The following is a 19,064-nucleotide window of genomic DNA, read 5'->3' on the forward strand; positions in this document are numbered from 1 at the left end:
TCCACTAGAAAATGAACAAATTACACAGCAGTCACCCTAACACAAATGTACACTCAAAAGCAATTGGAGAAATTACAGTTGGGAGGTTTCTCTGTGTAGTCTCTGCAGATGAAAAGTAAAGAGCACATTATGGATGCCCTATGAAAGTGTACCTCATCATTTCATCTCAGTTTTTCACTTGTCATATCTAATTTACCAGCAAAGCTAGCTCTGTTGAAGACACAAAAGATGCTGTATGAAAGCCAGAGAGGACCTATTTGATATGGTTGAATCGCCCCTGAGTTGCAAAAATCGCACAATCACTGCATTTGAATGAAAAACTGTCAAAAAGCTCAATGGAGCCCTGACAGAACACAGGAACCCACTCATCATTGAATACAAATCCCATCCCTTGTTGCCAACCCTCTCAACTTGTGTTTGTCTTACAGGAATCTGACAGCAATAAAGTATGTTCCCTGTACTCCTTCCGGAACAATTCCACTTCCCCACACAAGCCGGAGGAGGGGGCCCGGGAGCGAAGCGACCTGCTGAGTGGATCAGCATTTGGAACTCCGGAGCGCCGCAAAGGAAGCCTGGCAGACGTAGTTGACACGCTGAAGCAGAAGAAACTGGAGGAGATGACAAAGACAGAACAAGACGGTATGTCTCTGCATGTTTATGTGTGTGTGTATATAAGGGCGTAGGTACAACTTTTTCCTTTCCAAGTGTGCCTGATCGTCCCAAATGTTCCCTCTTTCTTTCTCATAATTTTCTAGCATCCCAAAAGTCTCTTTTCCCCTGTATCTCTCCGTCTCATACACTCACACGGGCACACACGGGCACACACGGGCACACACGGGCACACACACACACACACACACACACACACACACACACACACACACACACACACACACACACACACACACACACACACACACACACACACACACACCACACACACACACACACACACACACACACTGGGAATACTGACGTTACAGTGTTTCCAAATTGTTCTGAACCTTTTCCAATGTGACAAAAACTGTGTGGCAGTGCACCTCAGCACAAGTGTGGTCTTCTTCAGTGCCAAGGCAAACTCTCTGACTATAATACTCATAGTGCAGACCTGACGCCAGGAACATTACCTCTTTTTATTTTGCTATACGGAACACTTTTTACGCAAGGCAGTTATTCATCAAAGTTTGCTACACATAAACAACCCTAGCCTTCTCACGTCCTATTCATCACACCATGAAGATTTTTTATTTTCCTACAATTGCATACAGAAAAAAAGAAGAAAAAAAGGAGATGAGACTGTTAGGTCTATGTCATATCTGCACCCAGTTTCACCCGGCTCGGCTCTCCCTCCCACAGCCTGCAGTCTATCAAGAGTATGGCGGAAAAACAAATATTTGAAAGAGCTGCTGAAACACATCCCCCTTCTTAATTAGGGCTGTAGTAATATAACTACATCCAATCAAATGTTAAACCCCCTTGGGAATGCATGTGTCTCATTTAGTGTCTGGGGAGCTCTTAGCTTAAGCACTTCATCAGACGAATAAATTAGACCTCTGTTAGCCTAAAAATAATTTGCCACTTCTCTTTTAAGTGTTCGTTTGGTGATCTTTGTATCAGAGCATCACGGGCCTCTCACAGAATAATCATTTAGCCACATCCTGATATGCGGACTGATAATTGTGGTGTCATTTAGATAATAAAATACAGAATAATCAGCCGTATTTACCTGAACACCTATACATTTGAGATCATTTAGAAAAGTTCGGATTATTGGAATGAAATGACCAACAAAATAAAAGAGGTAATTGAAACATTATACATGCAAAACATGCCAGTGTGCATAAGCATGCCAGAATACTTGAATCAAATACTTTTCTTTATCATAATGTCCTCAGCCATTGGAAATTTAGCAAACAATATACTAAAACAAAATCCAAAGGTAAATGCCCCTGATAGCAACTGGTCTTAGATCTGCCGCTGAAACCAGGACACAAGAGAATGTCGGCTCTACCCCACTTTACAGGACACATTTTTTGTAAAACAAATAAAGTGATTCTGTTACTGCTTCTTTATTTTCCCCTTAGGTAAGAATATATTTCACGTGTCTTGTTTCTCTCAGAGTTGATTTTCATGGCGAGATTGCCAGTTCTCTCTTTATCGACGTTGGGCGTTATGGTAATGAGCCCCAGCTGGTGAAGGCTGGTTGTTGCAGTAATTTAAATGGTCAAGTGCAGCTTGTAATCCAGGGCCGTATGTTAACGCAGGGAGGAGAGGGTGCTTTAGAGTGCCATACAGCTGTTTTAATCTCCTGTTAATAATAGAGACTTGGTCTGCCTCATGTGCTGTCTGTCATATATCATCGGCACCTAAATAAACTCCCTTGTTGAATGAAATTAGTTTGTGAGCAGGGAACACAGCAGAAGACAAGAGCCTCAAAAAGTTCAGAATGCTGTCCCCGAGCTGCAGGAACTGAGAGCTACTCGGTTCCTGAGAGCACTTGAGGAAGCTTCAGTGGTGATGATCAGTGATTACTGTAAAATGGAGGGAGAGGGACTCTTAGAGGAAAATAAAACCTCACAGAAACCTTTGAGGAATCATAATCGGATGTCTTTGTTTATTGAGAGCGCCCCTGTTGGAAATAAAAAAGGGCTGGATTAACCGATTAAAGGACATACAAGAAGGTTGGAGAAGCCATTTGTTGTCTTAATGATGTTGCTAATGTGGCGCAAGCAACTGATGAGCCAAATATATCTCTTATCTAAGCATGACAACTGTTGTGTCTAATTCTGCTGCTTCAATGCCTGCCTGGTCGGGATCACCAAGGTCCGCTGAGACTCTTCACCATCTGCTACCATTCTTCTCTGGGCTTTCTTGTCTGGTCAAAATAGTTCATTGTACTGATGGAGTGAGGATAGATGCTGTGACCTCAAGTGTAGAGAGAAAACAACTGGTCTATGGTACAATGTGAAACTCCACTCTAATTTATTTTAAAACTGGTTGAACATTTGCTTTGAAAAGGCTCCTGGACCTTGCATTCAAATACTGTTGAATGTCTTTATTAACGTTCTGATTCTTAATATTGAGTTTTATTAGATGTGATTTTTTCATGTTGTGACAAACATAAATACAATTCCAATTCATTAGTAGCTGATATGTCACCAATTTTAAAATGAATCTGAATGGTATTGTGGGTGAGATGTTGGGAACAGTTTTAGTAGGAATAAGCAGGAAAATAAAAACACTTATATTGGAGAAATGTTGGACTTCTTCCAATACTGTATGTCTCCCTTCAAAGTAAATCTGATTGGCCAGTTTCATTAACTGACCAATATGCCTAATAAACATTATAACAATAGAGATGGTGCTCTGTATATCCTCCTTCCTTCCTTCTCAATACATTTGTACCCTTTTACCCTCTTCATCCTTCCACCCTTCCTCTCCATTTCTGGTCCTTAAAGTGCTTTAAGTGCTTGTGACTGTGCTAATGAATGAAAATGTCCTCCCAGCAGCGAGCAGCGCATTTAGCTGAATAGTCACCTTTGCTGTAAAAGCTCTATTAGGCCCCGTTGCCAGCAGGGCTAACGATTGTGGCCCATGTTTATTTACTAGGTATTGTAAATGCATTATTTATGGTTGGTCTCCAGACAGCACTTGTCAAGAGTTACAAATTTCAGTATAAAGTATTGGGGGAAAAAGAAAAATAGCCACCATTATAAAAACCCAAGGTGACCTTGATTTGATTCACATGCAATTAGAACAGTTTTATATAATGCACTAAAGTATGAATCAATACTGTGCAAGTCAACACAGAAAATACTTTGTGTGTTGAGTCTTTATGATCGTCCCCCAGGACAAGGACGGGTAAATCTGTTTAAGCTTCCTGTCTTGGCTTTTAGGGATTTCCCTGGTATCTACTTGTTGAGTCCTTGCCAGTAAAACTAGCAAAACATTAGAAGCAGTTTTGTTCTTTTTCTCAAGAGAGAGGCATTATGTGTTCCATACAAATGCATATCAACAATTCAGTGATGTAGTTTCTTAATATTTAAGTCAAACTTTAAACAAAATATCACAACTGCTGGTATTCAATATCACATTATGCCATAATGGCTCATTTTCTTGGATGCTGTTAAGAAAAGAGTGCTGCATAGTGAAGGAGAGCCAATAGTCTGTGAACAGTTGTGTTCTCAGGACATTTGACACAGCTGTTAAACTGAAAGTGGGCAGTCTTTCCATATATTTTGTTAGCAATAAACCATATTATCATTCACCTAATCTTTTACAGTTCTCATTGAACCAAACGCAAAAACAAATCAAATATTATTAACGTAATAAAGAAAATAACAGAAAGATACTGCAGTATTTTAGAGCAGTCCGAGTAGATACAGTAGGTGTTCAAGCAAAGTACTCAACACCTGGAGCCCTTTGACAGAATCATGGCTAATTAGCTTAGCAAAAGGGGGGCATTGACACCATTCAGCCAAACTACAACTCCCTTTTAACCCCAGGTAGGAGGATATTTAATGGCTACTAAGAAAATAATCCCTCCCTATTACAGCGGCAGGTAACCTAACCATTACTTGTGACATAAAACAGCACCACAAAGTGAGCCACTGTGAACACAGGGTTATATACGAGTACTGTACGTGTTACTGTGTTGTCAGTAAGACCTCTCTTTCTCTTCCTTTTTCTTGTATCACCTCTGCTCTATTTATAAGTGTAATCCCCCTGACGAGGTTGTGCATTATCACTGTGTAATGACTGTGCGGTAGGTTGAGTGTGGGGGAGTGATCAGCATTGTGTGCGTAGCCCCAGGTCATTATCCTCTATTACAACAGGCCATGTAATGAGATTCAGAGATGGGTGAAAGCTTTGGAAGAGAATAGAATCAGCGCTAAGCCTGTGGTCTGATTAGCACTGATGAACTCTTGACTCTGTTGTAACACTGTCCCCTGTCAGTGTCACAGCTCCTGCTGACTCCACATGGTGGCTCACTGGAAATTGGCTGCAGGTGCATAATAGCACCAACACATTTATTTTTAGAAATGTAGAATGTAGCCTTTACAAAAAAGGTTTTGATTCAAAGGATATCACATATCATGCAATCTGTTTTATACATTATATTATAAAATAGGCACCCTTTCCCTACCCCCAAAACAGACTGATGCACCTTCTCCCCTCCTCTTTTAGCTCCCTCCCTTCTCCCCGCTCCTCTCATCCCAGCTGCCATGTCATCTGGTTCTGCTTTATCCCACCTAATTAATAGGAATCTTTGTTATAATGATCTGAGCATGAGCCTCTGACTCTATGCATATGCAATGAGGGCTGGCAATCCAGTTACCTTGGCTGCAGATTTCTAGGCACTCTTTACACATAGCTCTGCGCTGCCTCTCTCTGAGTGCAGCATCCTACCTAGCGTTATGCCGGGACCCTCCTGGCAGGACACACACACTGGACAAACATCAGTCACGCACCAGAATCTCTCCTGTGCACCACCTCCTTTAATAATCTGTTGTTTATTCTATCAACATGATTTCAGCAAGCTACTTATCTTGATGCAAGTAATCTATTTGATCAAATAGCCGATATTGTGTGTGTGTGTGTGTGTGTGTGTGTGTGTGTGCGTGTGTTCGTGCACATGGTTGCATATCCTGTATCTGTCAGTTGGGGCCTTCTTGTGCGTGTAAGTACATGTGTAAGTGCATGTGTGTGTGTTCTCTTGGCCTGTGGGGTGGTGCAGCAGCCCAGCGGAGCAGTCCTCTGGTCTGTCACTTTTGTTTGAATAGGTAATGTAGATCTGTTCAGGCTGAAGAGACATGAGCTGGAATCGCTTGTTAGGACACATGATCAAAAGCAGCTCTCTGCTCTCTGCCAATCAACCCTCTTGTCACCCTGTGAAGCAGACGTTAAATAGATTTTTCGGCTGTATGCCGCGGGCAGCCTTCCAGCCTGACATGTGAACTTTCACAAAAAAGATACCCTGCCCCTCGCTCCTCCCTAATCTCACTTTCCCGTCCTCTTTCTTCACGTCCATTTTTTGCTCTTCCTTTCTTTTTCCTCTCCCCTTTTCCATGTTTTCCCTACCATCTTGAAACCCCAACCTGATCCAGATCAACATTTTCCCTCCTCCTATGATTTTTGTCTCCCACCCCATCTTACTCTCCAGTGACAAAGTTGCTTCTTTGCCAGACTGAGATCAGAGCCCAGGACTAAATGGAGTGGCTGTATGAGGGGAATAGGGAACACAGAGTGTCTGGTCCTCTGCTGAATTATGTATTTACTATCAGTTCCAAAACAGAGCCCTCACATAACACAGGCACGTCCCCATAGGCCTTTGGAAGCCGACACAGGTTTCACTTTACACAAGCTAAGATATAGATTTTGTTGCCCCTTTCAAAACGGGAACCCTTTCTGCTGTCTTGGTCATTCAGATGACAAAACAAGCAGCTGCTTCTTCAATGTGCCATTCTTTGCATTCAAGATCACCTTCCCTACTTCTCATATTCCGATTAGTCAACAGTAGCAACTGCTGTGGAGCATTCCATGGGCCATCTTCCCGGGTTTCAGCTGTTGAGCGTGTCCCCCTGCACCCATGCAGCACAAAACTCCCATTGTGATCCTGGCTTACTGGCTGCACAGGAACCCCTTGATAGGAGGAAACGGGTGTCTCTGGGAGACAAATCATGGCCAGGCTTGCACAGAGGCTTGTTTGTCTTTACACACTCCCACACCCACACACTAGATAGCGCAGTATCAATGGGGGGGAAATAGCAAAAATATTTATATTTGCTGTTAGAAAGAAAAACAATAGATTTGCCCCGGCGCTGTATGTGGATGACTGAGTGCTGAAATCAGCAGCAGTTTGTAATGGCCTGAGTGTTTTATGTGACACCGCACTATTTGGAGGGACACAGAGATGGTGAAACGCTGACACATAAGAAGGCAGAAGCCATTAATGCTACTATATTTGTCATTGGTCTGTGAAGCTTAGAATTGGGAAATAACAGCCTGGTTCTGCTGTCTGTTAAAAGGAACATGAGGAGGGACACAAGACAAGCTGCACATAGTCAGCACAGTGTAGGAGGAGGGGCTGAGGCGCTCAGAAATGGGGAGAACAGGGGATATTCCACAATGGGATGGAGTGCAGTGCGAGGGCACATGTGTCCTGCTGTGTGTGTGTGTGTCTGTGTGTGTGTGTGTGTGTGTGTGTGTGTGTGTGTGTGTGTGTGTGTGTGTGTGTGTGTGTGTGTGTGTGTGTGTGTGTGTGTGTGTGTGTGTGTGTGTGTGTGTGTGTGTGTGTGTGTGTGTGTGTGTGTGTGTGTGTGTGTGAATGCCTGCAGAAGGGTTACACAGGGAGACTTGTGTGCCAGCTCAGTATCACTGTCCTAGCTGGGGCATTCAGCTCCCAAGCATTCTCCACACATAACTTGACAAAAGAGCCGGTGTCATCTGACCAAGGATCAAAATAGTGTGAGTGTAACTCACACCCTGGGCACAGACAGCCTCTGTGGCCTGCTAATGATTTCAGAGCACATTGCAGTCTTGTTCTGGAAGTCAGACGTGCGTCAGCCATCCAGCTAAGAGTTCCGCCTTCACACAAGCAAACATGACAACTAGTGTAGATGCAGCCTATTAACATATTTGCATTGTTTTTCCCTAACAGCAAGCATTGATGTCTTAGAGCAAACTTTGATGGGTGCCTTTTGAACAAAGAGACTATTTAATCAGCTGTGATGAAACAGATGTTTCCTCCCACTCAAAGCTTTTTCTTTCTCCTTGTTCAATAACATTACATGCGCCAGGAGATGAGATGAGGATGTCAGAAGCAACGAATATAAATGTGTTTTATTGCACTGCAAAGCCTGAGTGCCAATGATAATAATTATTTGACGAACATCATGTCTCTTTGCAAGTACCTCTAGAATAATTTGTAAGTCTGCACCAGTCAGGTGGTTGATTTGCTTTCAGACAACGTCGTTAATTGAGCTTCATGACTTTCAATTTGTAAATTGATATTATATTAAAATAAGGATTAATGCTATGTTTGGGAAAGCCTATTTTCTATATATATATATATGTATATATAATTCCTTAACTGTAATGATCAAGCTGTAAAAATGTTTGAAAAAAATATGGCTACTCGTATACTTTGAGTATTTTGTTGTGTGCTTGCATCTCTTTTTCTCTCAGAGAACACACATCATAATAATGGCCTTTGGTCTTACAGTCCAGTGAGCAGCGTCTGTGCATCCTGAACTCTAGCATCTTATTAAACAAAGATAGCTGCAAGATTCAATAAACAACTTTAATTAGTCTACTATATAAAAATGAGAAATCAAAACAGTAGGAATATTAATTAATTATATCCTCACTTTCAGTTTGCATTTTCATGTTTGTTTTTACCTCAAAATTGGTAATTTAACTAAACTTAAATGTATGCAGTTTGGAGGACTTACACACATATGCTTTAGCAAAATTCATGACATTAACAGTATGCCATATCACTCAGCTTATTCTTGTAACTAGTTTTTTTTAATACAGTATCTCATCTTGTGGTTCAATCTCTGAAGCGCATCGCCGTGGTCCAGCGTTTATGATGAAATAAAGTTTCCATGTCTGTACCAGACACTTGGCTTCACTGCAAATTGTAATGCATTGATGTGGATCCTATTAGTCTCTTTTTGTCCTTGTAGAGTCAGACACCCATTAATTTACTAAATCACACTGAACAGCTATGATCACAGTAGTCCACATTTTATTCACACATCTATTAATTTAACATAGTTGAATAAATGTGAATGTTTTCGAGCATTGATTAGCAGGCGAGTTCATATCTGACAGTTAAATTGCAGGGTAACCCTAAAAAATCTCTCCATTGCAAGGTACCCAGCAATTACATTTTTGTTTTAAATTATTATAATTTATTACAGTGTGTGGACCCTAATGATTACTGACATCAAATGGAAATTATAAATTGAAATGAGGTTCACATATTCCTCCTTGTAATGTTCATCCTTACAAGTGCAGATCCCCTGATCAGCAATGGCTGAGATTCCAGAAGGAAATATACTTTTTCTTTCCAGTAAAACTAATAAAATGCATGCTTCATGAAACTTAAAGACACTCACTATATATTTAGTTTTTTATTCTTGCTTTTCTTTATTTTATTTCCTGAACAATCTTTTACAAAAAATTTGAAAATAAATAATGTTTTTTCTTCCTATTTATTTTTCTTTACATGTACAATTTGATATTAATGTTAACAAAGCAAAGGGTTGTTTCCCTATTGCACTTTATTGATAACTGTGTGAAGCAGAGGAGGGGAGAGAAGAGGGAATGAAAAGTACATTTTGCTATCCAAGCATTTAATGGTCCTAGTTCTTAAAAGTGACCTTGTGGGGTAGAGAGCGGAGCTGCACAGCAGCTCCTTCCAGATGCACACATGGCATCCATCGGGGGCACAATCACGCACAGTCCCAACACCTCAGGCTCGGACATATGTTGAGTTTTATTTCATTCTTCTGACATTAATCCTATTCACCAGCTGTTCTGCCAGCTGCCACTCTCCGGCTTAAGGGGAGATTGCAGTTTTGGGGGCTCTGAGTACTGGTTTATCTTGGCTCCTCATCTGCTCCTCACAAAGTTTTGATTGGATATTTTCTTCCTTGCCCTCCTCCTCCTTCCAGGTTTCTTGACTTGCATACAGTATACTTCCCTGCAATCTTTTTCTCTATTTAAACTTTTTTGCTTTTGTTTTCTCCTCTGTCATTTGGTTGGATAAGGGATGCCGGCTTCGATTGTAATTTGTGGTCCATGCCCTCTGCAAGGCCTTGAAGTCTTTAGTAATGTCAACATACAGTTGATAACGCACAGAATATGTATTACAAACATTAATAGCAAAGGCCTTCTTCAATAAAGTAAAGTACAAAGGAATAGGCACTCTCAGCATGCGGCACACCAGCCTCTTGTTTTCCACTCAACTTCTTCCACTCATTCTCTCAAGAAAGCATTTGTGAGGAATCACCGCGCTGAAAACCTGCTCACCCCACAGTCATCTAACAGCATTTCTGTAAGATTACCCTGGACATGGCCTCAGCCTGTACAGTTATGATTATTGACATATTGGGTCTGACATATTTCACATTTATGTGCATTGTCTGGAAGCATACTCAAGTGTTCTCAATGTCATTTCTGCTGAAGTACGGCCGGGCAGTCTGCGAGCAAGGGCCGCAGTGAATTGATCATTGCTCACTGCTCACTTTAATAATTCAAGCCTGATTGCCACAGAGTGCCGCAGTAAAATGGATTGGGAGAGGTCACATGCTGCTCAGCTCAGTAGGTGAAGCCTCTTGGGGATGGTTAATTCATATATGCTTGATAGACACGTGTCCTATTTAGAGAGGTCAGTGTGCTGTGTTATACGGCTTCCCAGAATGGCCAGGTCAACACTGTGGGATTAACACGGTGGTCATTGCAGATAAAAGCGAAGGATAAGGTAGAAGTTGTCACATAGGCAAGCATCTTTTAGCTATCTCAGGAAAAAGCAAATAGCAAATTGCATCTAATTATCCCATTTAAAATAAGGGCAGAAGAAAATAAACCACTTAATTTAAAACCGATGTGTTGAATGCAATGTATTATTAACCACTTTGTATAAGACTGTTGATCCAATATCAGCCCTGAGTTCAGCTTCCACAAAGCAGCTTCTCAGACTCTTATTCATGGGAAGACCTTTGGCTTATCAAGAAACACTACAAATAACCTTCAGCCCCTTGTAAAGACTAACAAGAGATGTTGACCATTTCTGAAGGCAAGCATGTACTTCTATTTGAGATAATAGCATTATGTTCAAACTAGGATGGAAGTAAATAAGTCAGCAAGTGTAGAAAGAAGGAAGTCTTGGAGCGAGCTCGGATGAAGCACATCCCATCCATGTTACCTACGATATATTTATAGCAGCTGTTTACATGACCAAAGAGGATCGGTGACTAACAGAGATGTTCACCAAGTGGAATAATGATTAGGTGTCAGTTAAAGAAAGCCCACCGCGAGGTGCAGGTGCTCCACAATACACTGACATGGTTGGACCTTTTTTATTTATGCATGCCAGCACTAGTGATTACATATTAAAAAAAACTGGAATTACCTTACTGCACCAAAAAGTCTTCTAGAAATGGTAGAGGTTATTAAAACTGTTGACAACGAGGAAAGGTAATTGCCTGAAAATGAGCGACAACGCACTGTTGTGCTCAGAATGTTTTTTCCCCCCCGGCTCCCTCTTTAGCGTTTGCATTGTGCGGCATCACCCGGGTGTGTAACCTATTGCGTTCCAATTGCTCCCTTGCAATTAGTGCCCTTTTTGTCCTCACTTCAATAACGCCATGATTATGGAGACTTCAGGAGTATTTGCAGCATCCAACAGCTGTTGTCTCAGGGACTACCGGCTGAATGACAAAAACATGTTTTCTCTCTGCATTTCACTTCCCTGCCTGCCTCTTGTAATTATTATGTTTTATTTGGTGTGATGATGGGGTCTTGTTTTTAGTGTGTCTGTGATTAAGATATTCAAAAGACTCCTTGGAGTGTGTCACAGTCATTTTCTTTTTTATCAACCTCGACTTTTGATTTGTTTCCCGTGCAGTGCAGTGCTGATGGGAAATTAGACGTCAGCCTATCATTGTCTGACTGACATTCTGAGATGGAAACGTACGCCTCAATTAAAGAAATAGTACTGTATCTTACACTGAATGCAGGAGATAATTGTAAGAGCTTTCTAAAACATTACACATTTCAGTCTATCTTAGTCTTTTTAGAATTTAGACAGATAGTTTTTACATGTATAATCACATGATTCAGTTTACATGATGAACCAATAAAAGCATTAATACCATATAGAGAAGTAATGAATGCTTAATTTATGAATGTATAAATCATTGCAATTAAACTGTGATTTTTGTTATTTTTAAACTAAGTAATGGTGGATATTCCTTAGACAATTTATTTCTCCATTAGACCTTTATCTTGAGGAATTAAGAGAATAAAACACGTCCACACTTTCTATAGATTGAGATATTTACAACAATTTGCATGTGTAATGTTGGTACATATAAAAGCGTGTTTAAAGTATTGATAAGCACTGGTAGATCGGGTTTTATACCGTTCTCTTTTATACGGTAGTGTCGTTGTAATCTTTTTTTACGTAAATAGATTGTTTTCTTCTTATATTTTGCTCATCTTATCTAGGAGTAACACTGATAATGTTTATATTGTTGCACATTTTTATTTTATCTCATTGGTAAGGGTCTCTCTTTATTTTTCTAAAATGGTTAATTCCTCAGTTTTGTTATTGACATTCATATATATTTTCCTACGCTAAGTTTAAGGTTCTGAGGAGAAAGGGTTTTGGTTGGCTATAACTAGATTATGATACATTTCAGAAAATGTGCTCCATTCAAGCTGAATCATTTTTAGAGAGTTTAAATCCCCCTCGGCTCCTCCATAACTGCACATAGCACTGTATCCCTATTTGCCTCACGCTGTGGGCCTCTTCATTCTGGGCAGGAAATTATTTATATGGTCAGTGTCAGTTGATCATTGATTTGGTAATTACACGTTTCCCTTGAGGCTGGGACAACTGATAAACAAGGCCAATGCTAAAGGGGAGGTCTCTTACTCTGTTATCCATGACTTATGGCTAATTTGACTCTTCTAGATAGCCCTCCTTTTTCTGCGAACGGCTTTCCAACACAACAAACACTCAAACATAAGTATCATCTTTCGTCCCGGGAGGATAGTGCACGCAGAGCGCAGAGAGGCTCAGAATGTGGTGGCAGACAGTTGAAACGATTTCATTGCTGACAACACAGAGTAATAAAACACCAACTGCTGCACGTTGTAACAAACCATTTGTGTGCTTTGAGGCAGGCACAGCCTTTTGAAACATGATGACGTGTTTCAAGAAATTTAGTAAAATAAACTGTTTAGGAGATTAAAAACATTGCTGTGTCAAACTAAAGATGGCCATTTTTGCCAAACAGTGCTGGTATATTTGCAAACTTCAATAAACACTCTTCATATCTCTATGGCAATCTGAAGAGCCATTTAAAAATGTGTTTGTCATTATTTTCAAGGTCTGCTTTATTACTGTCCCATCCAATTCCCTAGTGACAAGATTTGATATGTTTGTGGCTTCATTTATTTATCTATTTGGTTTTCCACTCAGTGATTTGAGCTTTTCTACAGTTTGCGTTCATAGTTTGAATGAATTACTCTGTTTAGGGCAGCTATAAAACATAAAAAAGCAAACGACTTTCCCCTATTTTTCATCTCAAGCCACAGGCATTTATAGCTAACTACCACTCAATTTAATAAAATGTGTGTGAACAATAAAAAAACAAATTCTCATTATTAGCTAGTGCATTAAAACACCAAAGGGTAACAACAGCAGGGGCATGTAAGAAATATGAGAGGGTAATCAATTTACCTTCAACACTGTCAGGACAGACAGTTAATGTTAACCTGCCTCTTAGCTTCACTTCTGTGGTTTATACTGAACACAATATTCTGGCAGCACTGACTGCCAGGTGCTGAAAGCTTTGTTTATGTCACACATCAACCAAGAAACATTCCTTTGTTGAGATTTATGAGGATCATTAGCTTTTTTATACAGTAAAACAAAAAAAATGCTGTAGCCTTATCTAGCCAACTCATCTGGGCTTAAGGTGTCTCAATCCCTGCGCCTGTTCACCCACATCAATAAGATCACAGAATACCTGCACAGGAAAGCTCTATACCACAGATGACAGCACTGATAGAAGATAAACATATTGAATTTGGCAGTAATAAACCAGCGTTCACTATTCACTTTCTTCTGTGCCACTTGGAAAAGCTTCAAAAATTCTCTAGGAAAGGGTTCAGGGTATTTTTCCAGCTATACGGCCCCAGCCCTAGAGAAGAGACAATGAGACCCAGATGGGCTTAGTAGTCCAGAAACCATTCCCCTCTCAATGGGAACACGTCTTGGACACACACTCCAATAGTTTTGTCTTGTATGTTGCTATCTGTGCGAGCTGCAGAGTGGAGGGGGTCTCTGCCAGGCGAGGGTCCATAGGGACCATTGGAATCGCTGGGGCTGGAGGAAGTTGGTCCGGGTCCAGTGGGGCGATCTGGGCTTGGTGACAAGCCAAGCTGTCTACTGCAGGGACGCTGGGAAAATGTAAATAAGAGCCTGATAAGGGCTATTGTTTTCATTCCATTCTCATCCCAGCTGAATGGCCTGCTCCCCAGCCACAGAGCATTTTATCTCGAGAGGGGGAGGGAAAGAAATGGAAGGGGTGGGGGTGCGAGAGATTTAAGAGCCCCCATAGGAAAATAAAAATAAACTCACTGGACTCTTCTCTTGTTTAAGCTAATTCCCCAGATTGTAATGTCCTACTTTGAAAGGACAAGAGCAGCAAACTCTTCCTCTTCCAACACTAAAAACTTCAGAAGTTCTGCTCTGTCTTTAATAACTATGTTTGCCTTTCAAACCCATTAGCATTTCATATCCAGTGAAATAGGACTTATCTAAACCTTTAAGATAACAATTTGAAGTAATTTGTTATTTTATGGTGAATACAGTATGTACCATTTTATAACATTCTCTGTGTCAAAACCTGACAGTAATTACTATGTTGATACTAACCAGTGTTTTCTATTGGCATTTATAATTTATCTAGAAAGAACAGGCAGGCATTTTATAAACTGAAATAGCATTCCTCCGATTAATCTAAATTCTTTTGAAAAAATAGGTTGTGGAAGGGTGTTTTGAAAAAAGCCAGACATCTGACTCATTTACTATTGTCCTCCAGCACGCCTGCGCTAAAGTTGCTCTGCTTTCACCAAATCCATTTTTGGTTGCCTGTTTTGTCCACGCTGTTCGAACACTGAAAGAGGTTTGAGAGTTATTTTATAGACTAATCCAGGTCATTATTCACCTCTCCCAGGTGGAAGGCAGGGAGGACAGCGGTGCATTCCAGCTGTATTCTCTCCTGTTGGAGGACTTGGCAGGTTGCGTCTGGCCCGGCGGAGGGGATGGAGAAGTGAGGGAGCGGCAGCTCTCCTGGGAGGGAGGTGGAAAGAAGGGGGAGGACTGGAGTAGAATGGAAGCTGGCACCACATTATCTCCAACAGTTGGTGCATTCCTTAATGATCAAGTGCTGGAGCAGCATCTGCGATGAAAGTGTGTGTGTGTGTGTTTACGTATGTGTGGGTGTTTGTGTATGAGAGGGAGCATATGTGTTCATATTAACATATGCTCCATGTGTTTATTTAATTCCCCTTTACACCACTTATAAAATAAGCCTTTTCTGTGCTTTAGGGGAGAACATGTCATGCCCTGATATTTTTCTGTCTTTAAAAGGATTATGATTCGAAGGGAGTGTGTTGTTCTGGGAGAGGAAGCTGTCTCACCCAGGGGTGAGGCGCAGGGAAGAAGCGTTGAGCTCTGCTACCCCCTCCCACTGCCCCTAACCCCTGTTTTAAGTTATGTGATCTTTGTGCCATGGAGGGAGTTAACACAAACATACACAACACACACTGCCTTTTCTTTCTCCCTCGCTTAGGGTCAAGGGGACAAACTGTGAGTTGGGAATTGGAAAGTCAATAAAGCAGAAGTAATGTTATAATGACCCTCAGTTGAAGATGTCCTGTCGACCCCCATCACATTGGAGGAAGTGGACAATCAAACAAAATGGTCACTCTGCTTGATCTCTCTGAAAGCCATCCTTAAACAAGGCAACAAGAACTGCTGACCCCCCGTTACTCCCCGTTACTCCCAGATCCTCTGAAGTCACTGTGTTTGTCAAAGGGAACAACAGTGTTTGGTTTTGTGCAAGAGATAAAAGGAAACAACAGTTGTATACATTCTTAACTGTACAACTCTCCTCTGTGTTTGATGTCAAGGACGATAATGGTGAAATGGGAAGAGTTCAGAATACAGCATGTGATGGGCCCCCCTCAGTCTGCCTCTCTGTTTCTCAGATTTTTACAATTATGTGCAACTTGGAACCAAAAACACATGACAACTACATTTAACATTAACATGCTTCTGAATTGTGTCTTTTTTTTAACCAGAAGTGTGTTCATAAAGGAGCCACTGTTAGATATGTGGTCAGACTATTCATTATGGTGCCCCGGGACTTTGTGGTAATAATTAGTGTGTCTGCTTTGGTTTTGTATTTTGCTCCAAATTCAGAACATTTCCTATATCCTGAGGGACTATTTGAAACCTGGAGACATTTTTTAAAGAAATCAGCACATATTTTTAGACAGCATATGATTTGCTATCCAATAATACATTTTTACTATAAGATTCTAAAGGACTTTACGCTGCATGTCTTATGATGATACTGTATGGTTCAGATCGGAGGCAGTTTGAAGAGACAGTGTCTCAAGGTGGAGGGGTGGAAGGGTTGGAGGCTAGCTGGTGCTGCTGGTGTTTGATGAGAACAGGCTGACCCCTAAGCAGTGCAAGGACGGTGAAGGCCTGGGTCAGCCGGCCCAGTGTGTTCTTTATCAGCTGCCCCAGCGACAGCATGGCAGATTGCAGCCATTCCTCCTCTGATTCATTGTCTGCTGGACAAATGTTAATTGTTTTCATCATTGGCAGCTAAACGAATGCGCGGACGTAGCCAGTCTCACTCCTTGCCTCCCGCTTAATGTGCGTCTCTACCCTTATGCTATCCCCACAATGCCTGCTCCCCTCCTCCCTCCTCCCTTAGCTCATCTCTGTCGAGTCTCTTTTAATGTTCGCAATACCATCAAGTAAAATACGCTTTCGTGTGATACACTGACTCCTTCTCATTTCCATTTAGGTGAATAGATTTAGAGATTTATAACAAACTAAAAAAACTGAATATACATTATTCCTTTATCATAAAAAACAATTAAATCCAAACAGGTACTTCACTTTTTCTTTTTATTCAAATAAGTACCATTTTCTTCTTCTTTTGTATTAAAGATCCCTCATGCATGGAGGCACTTCTTTCTAAAGAGTGGAAAGAGAAGATGGAGAGTCTCAACACCAGTGAACTGCTGGCAGAAGTAAAAGGTAGGAGTACAAGGACTGCAACACCCAAACACAAGTTTAAACTGTGTTAGCAAATCACGCATTCCTATCAAACATACATACATAATCTATGTACTGTATAATCTCAGACACAGCCTTGTACTCTGAATTAAAACAAAGGCCTTTGGCTGCCCTCCTCATTCATTTCTCTCCTCCTTTTTCTTTTTTTTGGGAATGCCCAACTCTGTCCAAAGTACCGTCTTCAAAATTGCAGCCCATTTGGACTCATTCTGAGGCTCTGTGTGTAGCGTCTCTACTCTGGCACATGCAGTGCGTTCATGCCGCTCTGGTAATTGTTGAACCCAAAGTGTGCTTGATGTAAACAGAGCACGGCTGGGCTGAGAGGAGAGAAGCCGTTAAGAGAGGAGAGGAGACGGTGACGCACAGAGTCGTCTCCTCGGTGAGTCTGCGTTTGAGTGGAATGTCTTGACTCCGACAGTGAACGCCCTGCGCAGCGTATCAATTGCGGCACGGCAAAGCGCAACTCAGCACTCCCCCAAAATCTCTGTTTATGAAGGTGGGCCGAGGATGGGCAGGGCCGCTGCTCAGTTCTTAGCACTGACTGTTACTGAGAGCGTGTGTGCTTATACAGCACGGCGAAGCACAATAACAGCTGGCTGATAACAGCAGGCTGTCACTGGCTCGCTCACTCTCCCTCACTCACTGCTTTCAATATAAATATTTGAACTGTTGATAACATACTCATATCTTTTATTATCAACATTTCATGAAGACTCTTCACAAATCAATTAAGAAAGCACATTTCACTGCACAGGTAACTCTGTTCATTTTGCTAAATTGTTTATTTTTAAAAACACGGGTGACATACATAAATAAAACTGTGTTTGGTTTTAATTATGGAATTACAGAGGAGAGGGGAAAAAGGCTGTTGAATGTTCTAATACGTTTATTTATTGGCAATAACCTTAATGAACTGAAGGATAAATCATTGCTTGGTAAACTAGATTCATTGTACCTGCCCTAGTATGTTGTATGCCACTGTAGATCAAAGTGCAATGAGTAAAATGTTTTAAATGATTTAGCCTTTTGAAAGCCGGTCTGTTAAATTACAGGCAGGGCATTTCTGCTGTTTGATGAATGGGAACGGGAAGGTTACTTGGTGGTCTGTAAACAGGTAGGGAGTCTGATAATAAACACTATGGCCTCTGTCTGTTGATGAGTTATGGAGACAGTCTATACACCACAGTTACAAATATAAATGCTTCTCCTATCACAGTGACAGCCTTAGATTTTAATTAGCATGCCATTTCATATGACTGTAGACATTTCAAAGGGCTGCTTTGTGCTCCCCCTTACAAATGTCTCTCTCTCTCTGCGTTTGATGTCTGCCTGATGTAAATACGGGCAATTAAAAAGGAGCCCAGGGTTGGAGACGCACAAGGTCCGCCTAATTAAAACACAAACAAAGGTACCTTGCTTAAAACCACCTTATGATTAAGATCTAAAGTGTTATGATGAATCAGAGGTTCAATTAATTGTTAGGTTAAAATCAGTACAAAAGACAAACATGCCTGTAGGTTTCAAATAAATGAAAGAAAGTACGAATAAAGGCTGACATGCAGATAAAGACTACAGTAGTGGCACAACTGCCTTGTGTATTCTGTGCTTATCGCTCACCAATTCCTTCACTAATTATACTGTTCACCTTATAGGCTACCTTTTGACATTGTGCCACTAAAACCTTTAAGTAATTGTGTAATCGCAGAGGCAAGTGGTGGAATTTGTCTGGCGAGGAACTCATTTACAGTAGTCTTGCTCTTAGGAAACATACATAAATGAAAAACAATAGGTGTGACAGAATTTGTCCTGGGGCTTTTACCCATGAAAAGAAAGACATTCTTTAACTGCAGTTGTGTTCAAACATGCCCTGAATACTTTATCCCGTTGAGATGAACACACACGTACAATAAACAAAACAAAACAATAGTATCAACATCAG

At 41.0% G+C, this 19,064-nt stretch overlaps 1 protein-coding gene across 13 annotated transcripts in view; it reads left to right on the forward strand.

Annotated features, from left to right (window-relative positions):
- Positions 1-19,064, forward strand: part of sox6 (SRY-box transcription factor 6) — a 129,546-nt gene that overhangs the window by 48,616 nt on the left and 61,866 nt on the right. For 11 of the 13 annotated variants that reach the window (XM_034217729.1, XM_034217789.1, XM_034217744.1 and 8 more), the window contains 2 exons: positions 429-639; positions 16,997-17,086. In XM_034217729.1, coding sequence (XP_034073620.1) covers positions 429-639; positions 16,997-17,086 — 301 coding nt within the window. The remainder of the gene's footprint in view (positions 1-428; positions 640-16,996; positions 17,087-19,064) is intronic. The other 2 variants (XM_034217799.1, XM_034217810.1) reach the window with 1 other exon arrangement.

Source organism: Gymnodraco acuticeps, unplaced genomic scaffold (genome assembly GCF_902827175.1).
Source record: "Gymnodraco acuticeps unplaced genomic scaffold, fGymAcu1.1, whole genome shotgun sequence".
Classification (NCBI taxonomy): domain Eukaryota; kingdom Metazoa; phylum Chordata; class Actinopteri; order Perciformes; family Bathydraconidae; genus Gymnodraco; species Gymnodraco acuticeps.